The sequence below is a fragment of the Python bivittatus genome, unplaced genomic scaffold (assembly GCF_059951505.1).
Source record: "Python bivittatus isolate LINGU-HERP-01145 unplaced genomic scaffold, Pbiv_v1 ctg000340_np1212, whole genome shotgun sequence".
NCBI classification, from domain to species: Eukaryota; Metazoa; Chordata; class Lepidosauria; order Squamata; family Pythonidae; genus Python; species Python bivittatus.
In genome coordinates, this window is record NW_028277056.1 from 1,563,747 (window position 1) to 1,581,235 (window position 17,489).

The 17,489-nt window shown below is 55.9% G+C and overlaps 1 protein-coding gene across 2 annotated transcripts in view; it reads left to right on the plus strand.

The window, feature by feature from the left end:
* Window positions 1-635: 635 nt before the first annotated feature.
* The window catches only part of INPPL1 (inositol polyphosphate phosphatase like 1), a 53,828-nt gene continuing 36,974 nt past the window's right edge, over window positions 636-17,489 (plus strand). For both annotated transcript variants that reach the window (XM_088140378.1, XM_088140379.1), the window contains exon 1: window positions 636-1,327. In XM_088140378.1, coding sequence (XP_087996504.1) covers window positions 1,149-1,327 — 179 coding nt within the window. In that variant the 5' untranslated portion in view covers window positions 636-1,148. The remainder of the gene's footprint in view (window positions 1,328-17,489) is intronic.

The following is a 17,489-nucleotide window of genomic DNA, read 5'->3' on the forward strand; positions in this document are numbered from 1 at the left end:
CCAGGGGCTTGCCCTGCAAATCCGGGATCTGCACCTTGCGTTAACCCCGTGGGGCTACACAGTGCTGGGGACAGGCAGCCCGGCTCCGGCTGGCGCGTCGGGGTCGCTTTTTCCTGCGGCGGCTTCACTGCCGGGCGAAGCAGCGGGCTCGGCAACGACGCGTTCGGGAGAAAGAGAAGGTCGGCGGGCACCAGCTTCCCCACGTGAAGAGTTTGCCCGGGTTTACTAAGCCCCGCCCCCTTGCCCGGGGTGTTCCCCCCCCGGGCTCCTCCCGAAGCCGGGCTCGCTGCCGGCCGCGGCGCCTGGGCGGCCGACGCAGGTCCGGGACCCTGCAGCGGGGGCTGCCCTGGCGCCGCGCCGCGCCCCGCCTTCTCGGGGGCTTCCCGCGCCTCCCGCCCGCCCCTGCCGCCTTTCCGGCGACGCGCCCGGCCCCTCCCGCGGGGCCCGCTCGCCGAACGCGCTCGCGGCGCCCCGGCTCGCCAGCTGTGCCCCGCGCGCCCGGCTGGCGCGGGGCTCGGTGCGCCGAGGCCGCCTGCGCGCCGGGCCTGGCTGAGCGCCCCCCCGGGGAGGGCCGCCCTGTGGGAGCCGCCCGCCGCGGGGCTGCCCTCGGAGGCGGAGGCGGAGGCCGGCCCGGCGCTGCCCCCGGCGACGCTCCTGGGCACCGCGCTCCTTCCTCCTCCTCCCTCCTCCTCCTCCTCCGCCCGCCGCATGCTCAGTCGCCCGGCGGGGGCCTCCATTGCGCAGGAAGAGAGGCGCTGCGCCAGCCCGGGAAGGCGCTGCTGCCCGGCGGCCGCGGGGGCACCGCTGCGCCGCGCTCGGCTGGCTCGGCTCGGCGGCGGCGGCAGGAAGGTGCCCGGCAAGCTTCGGAGCCCGCCCGCCCGCTGCGGAAGCCCCAGTCCCCGCCCGCCGGCGGACGCGGCTGCCCGGGAAGAGGCGCGGGGGCGAGCCCGGCCGGAGCGCCGCGGGGCGCCCAGTTCCCCGGGCGCGCGGCGGCATGCCCTGAGCGGAGGGGAGCCTCGCCGCGCCCCATGCGGCCCTCGGGGCCAGCCGGCGGGCACTCGCGGGGTCCTCGGCCCGCCGGCCTTCGTTGAGGAGCCCCCAGCGCCAGCGCCACGGCCCGCCCGCTGCTCGGCGCGCCCGGCGGGCGGATGGCGGCGGCGGCGGCGGCGGGCATGGCGGGCATGGCGGGCGCGGCGGCCCCGCTCTGGTACCACAAGGACCTCAGCCGGGCGGCGGCCGAAGAGCTGCTGGCGCGGGCCGGGCGAGACGGCAGCTTCTTGGTGCGCGACAGCGAGAGCGTGGCCGGAGCCTTCGCCCTCTGCGTGCTGTGAGTGAGCCTCGCCTGCGCGGGCGCCGGGTTGGGGCCCGGCCGCGGGGGGCCGGGGGGCCGGGCGCCGGGCGCGAGCCCCCCGAGGCGGCGCGGAGTCGCGCCTTCGTGCCGCCGCGCTCGCTTCGCGCGAGCCCCGCAGCCGCCCCTCCGCGCGGCTGTTTGCGCCCCCCGCGCGGGGCTGCGGCGTAGCGGCCCCGGGAGGCTGGCTGGCGGGCGCCGCGTTGGGGAGCGCCGCCCGAAGCGTTCCGGCGGGCGAGCGGGGCCTCTGCCGAGCCTCCCGGCGCTTGGGGCGCGTTGCAGCCCCGGCCCTGCGCGCTCCGAGGGTGACCTTTCGGCCAGTCATTTGAGACGAGCGTTTCCGCTGGAAAGCGCGAGGCTCCCGGGCCAGGGTTGCCGAGCGCCGGGCGAGCGGCGGCGGGGACGCGGGGCTGCCCGCCGCCTCCATCTAGCGGCGGCCCAGACTAAGGCAGCGCGGGCCCGGGGTCGTCGGAAGGGCTGTCCGTGTTTCCTGCCCCCTCGCCGGTCTGCGAGCGCGGAGGGAGTTCAGCCCATTCCCCTCCAGCCCGCGGAGGAGACGTTCTTAAGGACGCCTTTCCGAGTTTGGCTTCGAAGTGAAAAAAGCAGATGCCGGTGGTACCGCGAGGAAGTTTTCTTTGGCGCATTTTGCCAGGCTAGGTGTGGGGAGCTGAAGCCCAGAACCGTTGCCCACTGAGGGGCCACACGGCTGCCCTCCCACCTCTCCTCTCCCTAAGCACACGCCTTTGCCTCCGTGTGCCGAGTGAATTCAACCCTCGTGCCCTGCAGGTCTTCGCCTCCAAATCCTGGCCAACAAGTCGGGGCTTCCCGCAACTTGGGAACCCCGCTTGGGTCTCCATGCAGTCTTGAGGCTCTCCAGGAATGAGCCCCAGCCCCCTTTGCTGGGAGCGGCTTCCCTGTGCCAGAGGCCGGAGGGGGTGACACAGCTGGTAGCACAGCTCTTGCCTCGGCCACATCTGCCCCACCGCCCCAGCCCTTCCCGACAGGGCCTCCCTTGATTTCCTCTGAGAGACCGCGAAGTTCCTGGGATTCCTTCGAGGGGAGGGCACAAGGCTTGCTTTGAAAGCGTCCCTCCCGCCCGGAATAGGCCAGTGGGTGCCTCCCTGTGTTCGGTTGCCAACCGTTCTCTGGTTCCCAGGCTGGATAGGACCGTCCATCCAGCATTTGGTGGGTGGAAAGTGGCCTGAGAACAGATCAAAGCCAGCAAAATGAAACGCAAGGATGCCAGGCGGCGTAATCCGGAGGAGAAACGTTTCCCGCTTAGTCGCTGCATGTCTGCGTAAGAGTCAGTCCTACAGAGACGATTTGGATTTAACTTTCCACTGATAAGAGCACGCAGGTCAGCAGCCGGAGTGGATTGCCAAATATTTATTGTGTGAGGCTGTGTGTCTCTTGGAGAAGGCAGAGGAGCACGGCTCTTATTTCTGGTGCTGGGTTGGAATCCCAGATAAGCCTTGTGCCTCTTCTCTCTCACAGAAACACACAGGAAAACCCTGCAGGATTTCCGCTTTTCCGCTGGTGCCGTTGCCGAGTTAGTGAGTGCTCCCTGACTATGACGAGCATCCTTGCGTGCTTGTTCCTGCTCTCCGTGCAGCAGATCCTGGGCTCAGGCCCTCCCGCTGGAGGTGTGGGGGGTAACAAGCAGCTGCCAAGGGGGAGAGGAGAGTGGCTGGAAGGGAATTTCGTGTCAGCTGGGTAGGTGACACAGACAGCCCACCCCGGGTGGCTTTGCACAGGCACAGAGAAGCCCACGGCTGGGATCCTTTGCACACGCTGCGCCTGGTGACATATCTGTTCCGGCATGTCCGGGGACCAGCCCCACCCTTGCCCCCTGTGACCTTCAAGCACTGGTGGTGGCTGGAATGGTGGGAGGGTGGGCACAAGTGGAGGGAAGAGAGGGCAGTGCCAGGTCTGGTGCTAACTAGAGTTTTTCCTTGCTCTACAACTCTTTTTCTCCTTCTGACTGGGCACATCATGTTCCGTCTGTGTGGCAGATGAAAAGCCGCTGAACCTTGGCAACTCTGCCGAGCCAGTCAAGAAACCCTGGCAGAGAAAAAACCAAAACAAACTTTTCATACCCCTCGCTACGGCCACCACCTGGCACCCTCCCAGAGCTGGCGAAAGCCCTTGGTGAGAACCTGAAGGAAAACACTGGCGGGGCTGTGCCCACTAACCTCCTCAATCTCCACGCGCCTCTGCCGGCCCTGGAGGCCCCATGCTGTAGCTGTTTAGACGGGAATATGTGTGGCTGGGCACATTGTAGGTATTAGTTGCCCAGATATTTTACCTAGATTTGCTGGTAGTTTATTTTAAATGGGATGATCCATAGTCTACTTTTTGAAATCTGACCTTCTGTTTGGAACAAGTTATGGCTGTGGTTCAGTACAACCTCCTAAAACAGAGATTGTTTTATGAACCAGGATCTCTTTCTCCGAAAGCCCCAGGAGGTGCTGGCAGGATTCCTCCACATCCTTCACTCCCTTGCTGGGGGAGGCAGGGTAAAATGAATAACGTCCTTTGGAATAAACTGATAAAGAGAAACTTTTCTATCTGTCCTTGAAAAGCCTCCTGGCTGCAGTTAGGTGCTCACGTACCCCTTCTCCTCCCCTGCTGCTGTGCAGTTGGGGTGAACTGTGCAAATTTAGTCTGGTGTGCGTTTAGGGCTGGGTTTGCAAAGTGTGGTAGCTTGGCTAAAACAGGGTAGGAAGGTCGTGGCTCACGTGGTGTCCATGGGTTGCCCGTGTTGTGTGAACTAGGCTCTCCTGCTAAGCTGTAATATTACTTATTTTGCAGGGTATAAAATGTTATTTATATTTGATAGGTTTGGTCTAGAAGCTTAAGATGGCATACATAGAGTTCTCCATTTTTTTCTTCCACACTAACAACCCTGTGAGGCAGGCTGGCTGAGAGAGAAGGACTGGCCCAAAGTCCCCCAGGGATGGACTTGAACCTGGGTTGAACTTGAACTCAGTCCTAATTCAGCACCCGGACCAGTAGGCCACCCCGGCTCTCTGTTACGTGAATGCAGAAATGGGGTTAAACAGGATTTGTGTGCTGTGTGAACCCAGCCAGCTTGACTCACTGGGTCTGAAAGGACCCCCTCGCCCCTCAAACGCCTTCCTTTCCTCAGCTTCCCTGGCCTTCAGACCCCACACGTGAAGCTCAGGGGAGCTGCGGGGATGGCACGGAATCTCCATCGACATTCTAACCCTGGGCAAGGGCAGACCTGCACAATGGACTCCTACTGGCTGCGCTGGCAAGAGATGCCAGGGTAAAATTAATTGACTCATAGCTGACTCAATTAACCCACTTTTCTAGGTTGTCAGAACCATAAACGAATGCCTTTCGATACAAAACGGCACCTTAAACTAAAACGCAGTTGATTCATTTGTCGCTCGAGAGTGCAGTGGGAGTCCTGCTGTTTTCTGCATGCTGCCAGGCTTGGGCTGAGCAGCCGAAAATTTGCCCCCTCCTGATTCTCCAATTTTATTTATTTCTTGGTTAGATTTTCATCTAATAATCAGTTCGACCCCGGACAGCTTATGCAACAGAGGCAGCCATTTCAGCCATCCGAGGGTCCTGAGCAAGACCCGCCATTTGCCAGGAAGACATTTATTGCCAGGAAGAATCAGGGATTAAGAAGAGGCAGCGGAGGGGAGGAAACCTGTTGCTTCTCTGACCAGCTGTGCTGCTTTTTAAAGAAGTCCCTGTGCTAAAGTGCGCTTGGCTGGTGTCCGGACAGTCAGGGACCGATGCCCACGGCCACAAAATTAGTTCCTTTCTCCGATCCTAAAGGCCCTGGTGCGGCGGTACGCCTTGCCTATTCCAGTCTGGACTTTGTCCTAGGCTGCAGCCTTTGTTACTGTGCCTGTTTGTATATATACTAAGAACCAGGATGTGTTTTTTACAACATTGGATTGTGCGTCACCTGGGCTGGTAGCGCACAGCAAATCTTTGAGCCCAGAGCTGAAAATCTTTTGCACGTATCTTTTTTATTGTGGCTATTAATAATCTTGAAAGACAATTGTTGTGTTAATTTTTTATTGCACTTTCTTTCCTAGGAGACAGTGCTGTTGTTTTTTCAGCTAACAAGTTGGCAAAGAGAGTTATATTTAGGGTAGTTTTATATGGTTATTTTTTTCTTGATTTTTTCTGGTTTTATTTTGTTTTGTTTTAGAGGGACTTTTTGCTTGAGTTAGAAGTAGCGAACACGAAGGTAGGAATTCTTCTTTGGCTAGAGTAAAAGCCTTTCTCAGCTTTTTAGCCAGATGGCAATGTCTTTGCTCTTTGCTCCGGGCGGAGGGGGGAATTATTTGGAGGTGCACTGCTACTGAACACGGAGGTTCAGTAAACCTATTGGCAGATGGATGTTTGCAAGATCTCCATGATCTTGCATGCTTAAAGACCATGCTGGTATAGAAATTGATGGGAAAGAGGGAAGAATATTTAGGGGTTTGAAAAAGACAGCCCTGTACTTTCTCAGGTGTTTCAAAAGAAACGAAGTTATTGCAGGCATGGTAGGAAGAAAGGTATGGCAGTTTATGAGAGCCAAAAATCAGGGGAGTCTGGTCTCAGCTTTTCAACCTAACAAACTTTATTAAAAGTTATCAGCTTTTTAATAAAGTTTGTTAGGTTGAACAGCTGAGACCAGGCTCCCCTGATTTTAAGTTACAGGTAATCCTCGTTTAGCAACCATTCGCAGTTAGGACAGTAATGAAGAAGGAACTTTGTGACCAGTCCTCACATTTATGACCTTCGCAGGTCTGTAAAGCAAAGGAAAGCTGAAGTCACATCGTCAGCACAGCCATGGTTTCACTTAGCAACTGCTGCGCTTAGCGACTGAGTGGCCGGTCTCAATTGTGGTCGCTAAACGAGGACTCACTGTACAAAAGGTAATGCTGCTTCCTATGTTCACCGCAGCTCTTTTTGTGTGTTGCTGAAGCCAAAGAGTGGTATAATGTGGGGGGAAAGGTTGATGGTTCTACTTTTGGGGAGCAGAATCTGGGATTTCTATAGGTGACATTTCAGGTGGGTGAGGTAATAACTAGGCTTTCGAGTCCTCTTGTGGCTTGTGACAGCTCAGCGCAGAAGAATTTGGTGAAGTGGGGAAGACGCCCCACTTCCTTTTGCTTTATCGCGGTGTTCCTTTCCGGGAGGTCTCTCTGTCGTCCGTGGGTGTCAGGAGTTCTTTGGTCAAGCCCGGCTTCCGTCAGCCAAACCTTTAAAAGCGCAAACGAGCTCGACTCCAGACAGGCGCGGAGAATTCGGCGCAGCTGCTTCAGCAGACGTTTCCTACCCTGAAAACGTAATGCGAAGAAGCTGACGCTGTTTGTGGTATTTATGGTTCAGGACGGAGCTGTGCACCAGCCCCTTTTCACATCCCACCGTGGATGTGTTTAACATCTGCTTTTTCGGGGGGCGGGGGCTCTACTGAAGGATAAGCTGGCTCTGCAATCGAGGCAGCCCCCTCCCCGTATTTCAGTGTCCCATATAAGTGTTATGAAAAGTTTTAAGAAGAAGATAAAAAGTAACCGAGGCTAGTATAAAGTAAAGAGGGAGAAGAAAGAAAAAAGTGCAAAAAGAAAAGGTAAAAGGAAATAGAAAGAGGAAGCTTCTGATTTTCTTTGCAGCAAATATAATTGCAAAAATTATCTCTTACTCTATGGTTACAAAAAGAGAAGCTCTCTTTTTTCTATTATCTAGTTTTTTCCTAATCATCAAAACCATAAATCGTAAGTTCGTTTTTTTCTGTTTCGCATGAGAAGTCTGTAAGGGGTTTCCAGTCAGCAGTAAATATAGATATTTTCTTTTCTCTGATCAAAGAAGTCAGTTTAGTCATTTCTGCAGGTTCCCTCACCTTCAACAGTGTTTCTCACCGTGGCAACTTTATGCCGGCTGGGGAATTCTGGGAGTTGAAGTCCACACGTCTTAAAGTTGCCAAGGTTGAGAAACAGTGGCTTAACCAGCCAACCTCAGCAACTTGAGGATGTATGCAACTCCCAGAATTCCCCAGCCAACATGTTAGCTGTAGAATTCTGGGAGTTGAAGTCCATGCGTGCTGGCTAGGGAATTCTGGGAGTTGAAGTCCATGCATCTTAAACTTGCCAAGGTTGAGAAACACTGGTCTTCACCACCAGTCCTCCGCTGTGGGCAGTGCCAAACCTCCCGTATTTCAGTCTCAATGCTTTTTACCCCAGCCTTTTAGGAATTTTCTTTCTGCTGATGGTGTTTCTTTTTAAGGTTTCCTTTTTTTGCAAAGTTTCCAAACAGATAGTATATCTATTTATGAATAAACCGCAAACATTAGAAACTTAGGGCGAGCACATAGGGGAGAGTCTATTCTGGGCAATGAGTGGGGGGCAGCAGATGGTCGGTGTTTTAAATGGGGCTAGAACTGAGAAAGTCTCCCCTCCCTGCAGGCCCCCCACCCGCTAGGAACTTCTTCTCTTCAAGCCGGACGTTTCCTTTGCTCTCGCTGGCTTGCAAGGGAAGAAAAAATGGTCTGGGGAGACGTTTGTTTTCCAGGGTCAAGAGGGAGGTCTGGATCGACCATGCAACGCAGCCAGGCCTTTGGGGCAACGAACATCTGGCCTTGGCCCCCTCCCCTTGCTCACCCGGTTGTCCTCAGAGACCCCTTCAGTGTGCTTTGGGGGGGCAGAGCGCCTGGCGGAGCTTCAGCTGCACCCCTAAATTTGCCAGTGCAAAGTGGCCGTGACGAACGTGCCCGGCTCTTTCCATGTCAGGTGGGGTGGCAGTTTCAACCCCGATTGCTAAATAAAATAAGCTTTCTCAGGATTGGGCGAGACTCTGGAGTTCCCCAGCCAGAACAGGTTGCTCAGGGGCTGGATTCACGGAACATGCCGTGCCCGGATAAATAAACCACGTTACGGCTGCGTGCCGGCCTGATTCACCCAGCTTGGGAAGGCACCAGCAGGGTTCCCAGCACGCAGAGCTGCCCACAAGCTTCCCGAGCCCATTTTATCCTGGTCCAGCGTGGGAGGTGCCCCATTTTAAGGAGACTCGGGGGTGGGGGCAGGATGGGTGTCCCGCTGCCGTCTGTGCCTGTTTCGAGTTTGTGGTTCTGCCGAAGTCCGGCCCTGAACGACCGGACACCAGCCGGTCCAGGCCCGCTCTATTCAAAACCCCCATTTAGTGGCAGGAGATAAATGCCAGCTTACTGCGGAGGGGTGTTATTATAGCGCCAGCTTTAGCTTGGCCTGGACTTTCAGGGCTTCTCTGCAAACTGTGCTTTCCAAAACACGTTTTCCACCCTGAGCCGGCCTCCCTTGCGCAGACTCCTTGGAAACATCCAACTGCGTCTTCTGGTAAAAGTCGGGCGGGGGGGAGAGATTTGGTCAAGGCAGGGGTGGCTTCAGTTGTGGTTTCAGAGAAATCAGAAGGAGGCGGCGTTTTCCTCTCGGGGAGATTGGTTTGCTCTCTCCCCGAAGCTCCGCAGGGGAGTCTCTCGCTCTTGCGTTTGGCGATAGTTACTGGCACAGAAGGGTGGAAAGATTGGGATTCTCCCCCCCCACACACACACACACTTTGCTTCCTTGTTGCTTTCCTCGCTGTGCACTTATGGATTTTTCTGGACTTCTGAGTGAGCCTGGGAACGTGGCAGGAGCACCCTGAGGCTGCCAGCCCCAAAGCAGCACGTGGGGCTCTCGCTCTCCTCCGGGAACATCGCAGTGTTTTTTCCGGTCTGTTCTTGCTCGCTGGATGCTTGTGGGGAGGGGGCTGGCTGGACAGAGGCACTGAAGTGCGTCTAGCCCCCTTTCACAACTGAGACGGGTCGGACTGTCGTTCCTGCCACCCTCAGCCTCTGCCATACGAGGATGGGCTTTGCCGTCCCGGGCATCCCCGGGCATCGGGAGCCCTGCTCTCCCGGCCGAGCTTCTGTTTTGCTTCCTGCCACAGGAGCTCGCCCGCCCTCCTTCCGGGCGTGGATCCGCTCCGCCTCGGCCGCCAGCCCAGCCGTTTGTTTCCCTCTCGCCTCCTGCCCCGCTAGCTGTCCTGGAGACCCTGGCCCTCAGGCGCTTTGTGCCCAGCAGCAGAAGCAGCTGGTGGTTTCTCCGCTGCTGGAATTTCACCCACGCCTCTCCCAACAGCAGCGGAGAACCAGCGGCCTTCGCGGGGTGGGGCAGGCCCAGACAAGTCCTCGCCAGACCCCTCAGAGCACCATCTCTTTTTCTGACGGAGCTCCCTTGGGGTTCGGAGAGCCCAGGGGTGCCTGTCGCAACATCGCAGTGTGCGCCGGGGCGCAAGATCTGGGTTATCCACCGCAGCGCAGGACTTCTTCCAACAAGGACCTGGCAACCCCGTATCTTCTCTGAGTGCTTTCGGGCTGCACGTAGCCTCAGCAGAAAGAGCTGTTGGCTGGTTGCCTTCTGCTTACATCCAACAACTCTCAATTTAAAGCTGTCTCGATTTGTCTGTCCTCAGATCAAGTGGTAGTGAGTTTCAGAAGAGAATAGTCAGTAAGAGGTCAGTCGTGAGTGACTGGGGGAACTGGATTGTTTAAGGCTTAATAAGAGAAGAGTCAGAAGTTACATCACCTCTGGATGGGGACTAGTTAGTTGTTAACAATTGCACTTAAAACAGAGATGTTAACCAAGCCTGACGTACCTAAACTGCTTTTAAATTCAGGACAGAACTTGGAGCGTCAAAGCAGAGAACCACCTTTCCTGGGACCTGCCTCCAGAACCCAGAGATGCAAGCTCTGGAGCCGCCCAGGGCCCTTCTCTGCCCAAGGAAGAGGATGGGTGGCCATCTGAGGACAGCCCAGCGAGTGAGCAGAAGGGCTTAAGCCCTGCAGGCCCCGCCTGTTTGGGCAGGAAAAGAGATGGGCCCACGCTTTAACACCCCCCACAGCTTAGGGCTGCAAGAGCATTTTCATCATCTGAAGATGGGAAATGGGCCGCATTTTTGCTCAACTTAATGAAGCTGGAGGGCACCGGGGGGTTCAGGTGTGCTAAAGCCCCACCTGTTCCCAGCCCCGTGTGGATGCAACTGGGGTAGCCCTGTTCAGACGTAAGGCTCCCCAGCGCTCAGCCATCCTGCGTAAATGCAAAGTCTGGACATCTTTTCCCAAGTGCATCTTTGGCGGGGGGCAGGAGTGTTTGGTTCTGTAAATCAGAGCTGCTAGGCAGCGAATCCTTGAGGTGGGTTGGCTGGACGCTGCATCCCCTTTGCTTTAAGGAAAAGACAGGCTCAGTTTACGTGCAATGCCTGTCCGATCTGGGCACAGTGCAACGTGTGAATCTACCTATTCTAGCTTAACATGAGTTTAAAATATCCTGGCTTTTATTTATGTGTTAGCTTTCCATTCTGTCTTTCTTCCAGGAGCTAAAGGCAGTGTACATAGCGCTCCCTCCAACTTTTCCCCCACAACAACAATCCTGGGAGGTAGGCTGATTTGAGAGGGAGGGGACTGGCCCATAGTTCTGGGACTGAAGAGGGGCTAGAACCTGGGTCTCCCCATTCCTAGTCCAGCTCCTTCCCCGTCAACCCACACCGAGCCCAGCATACCTGTGGAGGAAGGAGGCCTTTGCACAGATGAAGTTCTCATCCTGTCTTTGCAGTCAGATACAAGAATCTGAATTAATGCTGCCAGAGGTCCTTGAAGCATCAGACGCAAGCATGCTCTTCAAGTGCCTAGTCCCCAGTCTTGTGGCAGTTAGTTCCACAAGTAAGCAAACCCTTGTCTGAAGGGGTACATATTTTCCGTGGCCATAGTGTGAAGTGGGCCCCGGTTCCTCCATGCATTGGGTCCAGTTCCACAGATTGTTTGCAGAGCTTCTCTCCATTCCCAGAGGAGGAATGAAGTGCCAGGCAAATCTTGTCCCTCTCTCCGAAAAGGAGGCCCTCCCAAAGACCTAGAAGCCAGTCAGGTCTGGCATCAGAATCTGCAAAGATTCCTAGAAGACATAATAAAACCATTTTAGGTATCTTGACAACAGTATAGTATTACTAGAAATCAGCATGGATTTGCCAAGAACAAGACTTATTGCCTAATTTTAGTTGATTTTGGAGGGGCATTTTTTTTTTTTTTGTAGATTGTGGGGATACAGTAAACATAACATATCTTGATTTCAGCAACGTATTGGACAAACAATTCCATGGCAACTTGCTAAATGCCAGGACAATTGTGAATACATAGCTAGCTCAAAAATCATACTCAAAGGGGGCTTATTAGTGATTCCTCATGAAGATGTATTGGGTAAGGGGCAGTGTCCTGGACCCTCCATTCTTCAATGTTTTATTCATGACTTGAAGACATGGCGAGAATATTTATCAGGTTGCAAATGACATAAGACAGGGTGGGACAGCTAGATGATCCTCTAAATATCAGAACCAAAGTTCAAAGTGACCTTGGTAGGCTAAAAAAGTAGGTGGAAAAATAAGAGAATGAAATTTAATAGAGATTTGTGCAAAGTTACACAATAGGAAAAAATAAGTCAGTGCTATTGTCAGAGATTGTGGGGAGGCTGAGGAAGAAATGGAAGAGAGAGAAGGTGAGTCTATTGGCAGCTTAGCTTATAAACAGCAACTCAGAAACTCCATAAACAAATTAGGGGATATTCTCCCCCCAGAGGTGAGGCAGGCCCCCACCCTCCCAATTTTCCGGAGGGAACTGAAGACTTGGCTCTGCCAACTTGTGTGGGGTGAGGAAAGATACAACCGACCCTGGGGCTGGCTGGCACCTTGATGCTCCCTGAGTTTATTAACGCCTAATTTGCATCTGCCTCTTGGAAGTATTACAAAGGAAGTGTGTGTTTAGCATATTTTAATTAATTAATATTGATCTATTTTAATTAATGCTTATTCTATTTTTACTGTAAACCGCCCAGAGTCACTCCGCAGTGAGATGAGCGGTGACAAGGATCAATCAATCAATCAATCAATCAATCAATTGAAGGATAAATCAATCAATCAATTAATCAATCTTGGTCCAGGTGGGGAGAAATCTAGGAAGTAGCGTTTCAAAGCTTGCTATAAAGGAACTTGGGAGTCTCCTAGATTCTGCGTCTGCCCCAAACTGTCATTTAGACCGTCTGAAATCTTGTGTAATTCGTGCTTCCTTGGTCTTCCCCGCTCTGTGGGGTTTGACGGTATAGAACGGTTTCTCTCCCTATGGCTTAGTTGGGGGGCCTTGTGATATCCGACTTGATCACGAGCTGATTATGAGTTAGCAGTTTGACGTTGCTGCTCGGAAAGGTCAATCAATTTTCAGCTTTGTCCACAGGCGTAAAGTTTCCAAATCACAGAAAGTCATTGCTGCACCCCCAGCCCCCCAGTACTGCCTCCTGTTCTGGGCATCCCGTTTTGAGAAGGACTCCAAAGGCCATGCCCCTAAAGAGGAAAGCCAGCCGCATTGCTCTAGGGCAAAGCATGGGGTAGTAGGTTTAAGTGAAGGAACTTAAGTGACCCTCTGTTTGAAATTTGAACTCTGTCAGTGATTTTTCTTTTAATTGTAGCTATAGAAGAGTGTTTTTCAAGCTGGTGACTTGAAGATGTGTGGACCTCAACCCCCAGAATTCCCCAGCCAGCATGGGGAAGTTGGGAGTTGAAGTCCACACATCTTCAAGTCACCAACTTTGAAAAAACTGCTCTCAACCATAGCTTTCAATGCTGCTTTTCAATTTTCCGTTTGCTAAGCCAGACCTTCCTGCCATTTAGTTTTCAAGCCAACTTTTCCATTCTTCTTGGGGGAAACCAGGGGGTGCCCGCAGGGCGTGGTCAAAAAAAGTCAAGATGGCAGCTGTGATGGTGCAATCAAAGCACCGCCCATTTTTTATGTGTGTCGCACCTTCGTGGCGGGCATCTTGGTTTTCTTTTTTTTTTACTATACCCTGGGGGCACCCCTGGGGGAAACCCTCCTTTTGGTCCTTCAGTGGCCGTTCTGATGCCATTCTTGTTTGACTGGGCAGCCAGTGTTAAAGAGAAGCCTCAGCAGTGTGACCCAGTGCCAAACTGGGACGGTGCAATTGGACCCCCCAGTTGAGCTCTCAGTTTGGGTTCAGAGTGAGATGGGATGGAGATTCTGCTCCTGGGGGGCTATTGCCGAGGTGGCGCAGGGGTTCACGCTTGGCCCCGAGACATCCGTTCCACACGCAGGATGTGGCTTTGCCCTCCCGCCCCCCGGATATATCCATCTGCATGTCTCTTTTGCGGGGGGGACCTAGTCCAGGTGCTTCGTCCATCTGGCTGAGTGATGGTCTCCGGTTTTGGAGGGGGTCGTACTCCCGTCCCTGGGGTTCAAGTCAGGAACTGGGGGTGCTTTGGGCCCATCAGTGGGGCAGAAGGCCTCTGGCTGATACGCCCCGGATGTCCTCAGCCTGGCATCAGTCATTCATGCTCTGGGTGGCTGCGTTGCTCTGAATGTGACCTGATAGCTTCAGCTGGTCCAAAACAGCCATTCCCACCTCTACTCGCTGTCACTCATGCCCTCGTGACCTCCCGTTTGGACTACTGCAACGCGCTGTACATGGGGCTGCCCTTGAAGAGCGTTCGGAAGCTTCAGCTGGTGCAGAACGCAGCTGCCCGGGTCGTAAATAGTGTCGGCTACTCGGCACATGTAACCCCACTGCTTCGGGAGCTGTGTTGGTTGCCAATGTGTTTCTGGGTGCAATTCAAGGTGCTGGTTGTCACCTTTAACGCCCTTCATGGCTTGGGACCGAGTCACCTGAGGGACCGTCTTCTCCCAGTTGTTTCTACCTGTCCAATCCGCTCTGGCAGGATGGGCACGCTCCAGGTCCCGTCAGCCAAGGAATGTCGGCTGGCAGGGACCAGGAGACGTGCCTTTTCCGCTGTGGCACCCACAGAACATCCTCCCTCCTGAGATAAGGATGGCTCCGACCCTCTTGGCTTTTGGAAGGCCTTGAAGACCTGGCTTTGTGCCCGGGGCTGGGGCCCTGAGTCTGCAAAGGGCCCCGTTTCATGGTTGTGTGGACACCAATGGTTTCTTAAGATCTCTTGGCTGCCTCTATATTTAATTTTCTGTATTGTTTTAATTGTTTGATTGTTTTTATTAGTTAGCCGCCCAGAGTCACTGGTCTGAGATGGGCGGCTATATAAAATGAATGGAAGGAAGGAAGGAAGGAAGGAAGGAAGGAAGGAAGGAAGGAAGGAAGGAAGGAAGGAAGGAAGGAAGGAAGGAAGGAAGGAAATAAAAAGTGCCTGAACTAAACGAATACCAGACTGTGCCCCAGGGTCCCCTCGGGGGGGGGGGTTGCACCTTCAAAGCCCTGAAGGGCTTAGCGGCTGGTTGTCTCCTCCTCCGCTCTCCTCTTATTTGGGGACAGAGACCCTTTGCCTGGAGCCCCTGCCCAGAGAGGCCAAGCGGGACCCCAGAAAGTTGGGACTTTTCCTTGGGGACCCCCCTTCTGTGCAATACCATCCCAGAGGAGCTTGCCTGGTGCCTGGCTGTTCTAGTACCAGGGAAGACCGTGGGCTTTCCCCAAACGTGCACACATGTTTAAACACTCCTAGGCTTTGTAGTGCAAGCAGTCAGTAGTCAGGTTGGTGGGCCTGGCCTGCCTTGGTCCTGTTGCCCTGGCGGTCTTGCTCCTTTTAAAGCACAAGGAAGGGACTTTAAAGGAAGGGAGGCTGTAAGGCGGGATGAAGCTCATTTCCTCCCGGGAGCGTTGCTGGGAAGTGGCTGCAGCCTCAGCGTCCATCAGGGCAGTGACCGTGAGGACCAGCCGTGAGCCTTGGCGAGCTGGGGAGGAGAGGCCCTTGCTCTGGCGTCGTGCGATCTGCCATTTGGCACAGAGGGAGAGGGCTGGTGGCGCGGAATCGGCTGGCAACGGGTCCTGGGCGTGTGGCAACCCGGGCAGCCTGGGATGGGCTGTGCTGCCGGGGGCGGTGGAGGCTGGCGGGCAGGAGGGACCCGGGGCAGGGGTGCCTGGGCCTGGGAACCAGGGGCTGTGCAGGGGCCCCCACGCTCGGCTGGCTGGCGGTCAGCTCTGTCTGCGAGGGAGGGCCGTTTCCCTTCCCCTCGGCAACTGCTTCCTTTCGAAAAGGGAAAGAGGCTCCTTCGCTGCCCGCTTTTGTTCGTCTCCAGATCTCTCAGCTGGAACAGGCCAGCCAGGGGCACCGGGGACAAAAGTTGCCGAGGAACATGTTCCCCGGGGCCTCTTCCAGCGGGGTCCTGGAAATAACAAGCTGGCGCGTTCTTCACCGCGGGGACCTGTTAGCCAGTCACCCTTCCGTGCCTTGGCACCCCCAGGTTCTCTGGTTTGGTCCCGCGTCCCTGGCATGAAACCGCCACACCAGAACTGGGTCAACCCAGAGTTCACGGTCTGGCCCGGCCTCATCGGTTGTCCATGTGGATCCTCCCCACGAGGGCTCTCTGGGGTTTGGCGGGGCACTTGGCTGCCTCGAGAGCCTTTGTGAACTCTCCGGGCATGTGTCTGCCTGGCACGTCTGCGCTCGGGCAAGACTGGTCTGCTCGGTCAGCCCCCCCGGCTCCCCTGAGTGGGCGCAGGGAAGATGGTTCCTCTCTCCTCTGGCTGCCAGGGCTCCTCCGGCTGCTGCCTAAAGATAGGCTGCCCCCTCTCCCCCCCCACAGGGACCCCCCCCCGGCCTCTCCGCTGTGTGCTTTTCCCTGAGTCACAGGCTGTGTTGACGCCTGACGCAACGGTGGCACTGAGCCTCCAGCGCAGATGGGGAAGCAAGTCACCCGAGCTATAAATAATCCGGGCTGCTGCAGGAAGAGAAGGGCTCTCTCACGCCCGGGCATTAACCCTTTGCAAGGCCCACGCAGAGGGGGGCGCTTCGTTGCCGGCGCCCTTACGCAGCTCCAGGTGGCATCTGGAACACTGCAGCTTCCCCTCATTGCCCCCCAACAACCTTACAGAGTGGGCTGGGCAGAGAGAGGGGGACTGGCCCAAAGCACTTCAGGGACTGGCTGCGGGTGGGTCTCCCTGAGTCGGGCACCTTGGGTATTTCACCCCCTGGCTGTTGTTGGCTGGCAACGGGTCCTGGGTATGTGGCAGCCCAGGTCAGCCTGGGACGGGCTGTGCTGCCAGGGGTGGTAGAGGCTGGCAGTCAGGAGGGAGCTGGGATGGGGCGGGGGTGCTTGGCCGCCAGGATGCCCCTTCCTGCATGTCCTTCCCTTCCTGCAGAAGGTGGGTCGTGCACTTGAAGGGCAAACGCAGCTAGGATCTGTGGCTGTGGCCCATGGGTGAGGTAGTGCTTTGGAGTAATTGCACCAAGGGTGAGCTGCTAAACTCCAGGCCCTCCCATTTTAGAGGCTGAGAAGGGGGGGGGCAGGTCCTTGGGACTGTCGCTGGTCCGAAATGCTTCTGCAGATCCTCCATGGAGCAGGAGCCGGACTAGATGACCTCAGAGGGACCTTTCAGCTCGGTGATACTGGGCAGCCCGCTGCCTCTGAGGGTCCCGGTCCCAGGTGGTGGCGGGCGTTTCTCCCCTTGGCTGCAGCCGCCACCCTGTAAACCAAAATGCCCCTCCCTCTTCCAGCCCTCGAGGTGCCCTGCTTCGCTTTAACCCTCGTCCCAGAGCTGCGGGGCTGGAACGCATGGAAAATGCTTTCTCAATTTTGAGGAGGGTTTGGAGAAGCCATCCACAAGGGCTCTTCTGCCCGACGGAGGGACCTTCGGGGCCCCTCCATTGGCCATTTAATTGCCTTTCTCCAAGAGGCAGTAACCCTGAAGACCGGAGGGGATTGTTTTTCACTGCCGCTGGGGAGGGGGCTCGGCAGGCAGGGCCTCTCTCCCCCTGAGCAGGGGTGGAGAAGATGGCTGGGGCACCTACTGAAAAGAGCACCTTGGGTCCCTGCTCTGATCCAGCCATTGCCTCGAAGGACAAAGCTGGCCCCAGGAATCCCAAGGAAGCAGCTCACCCCAGGGATCCCCTTCGGGGCACCCCTTCCCTACAGGGATGGGCTGTGGCCTTGCCCCCCCTCCAGTCGCCCTGGGAAAGAGGGAGGGGAGGGGCCAGTTTGGCCTCCTTGGCGCGTGCCCGAGGCGCATTCTCCTCCTGGCTCCCCATGTTTGGGCTTGCAGGGGAAAGAAGGGGGCAGAACAGACAGTTTGGCCTCCTTGAAGTCGGCAGCCGGCTGGGGTCAGCGCGGTCAGCACAATGGGGCTTTGTCTGCCTG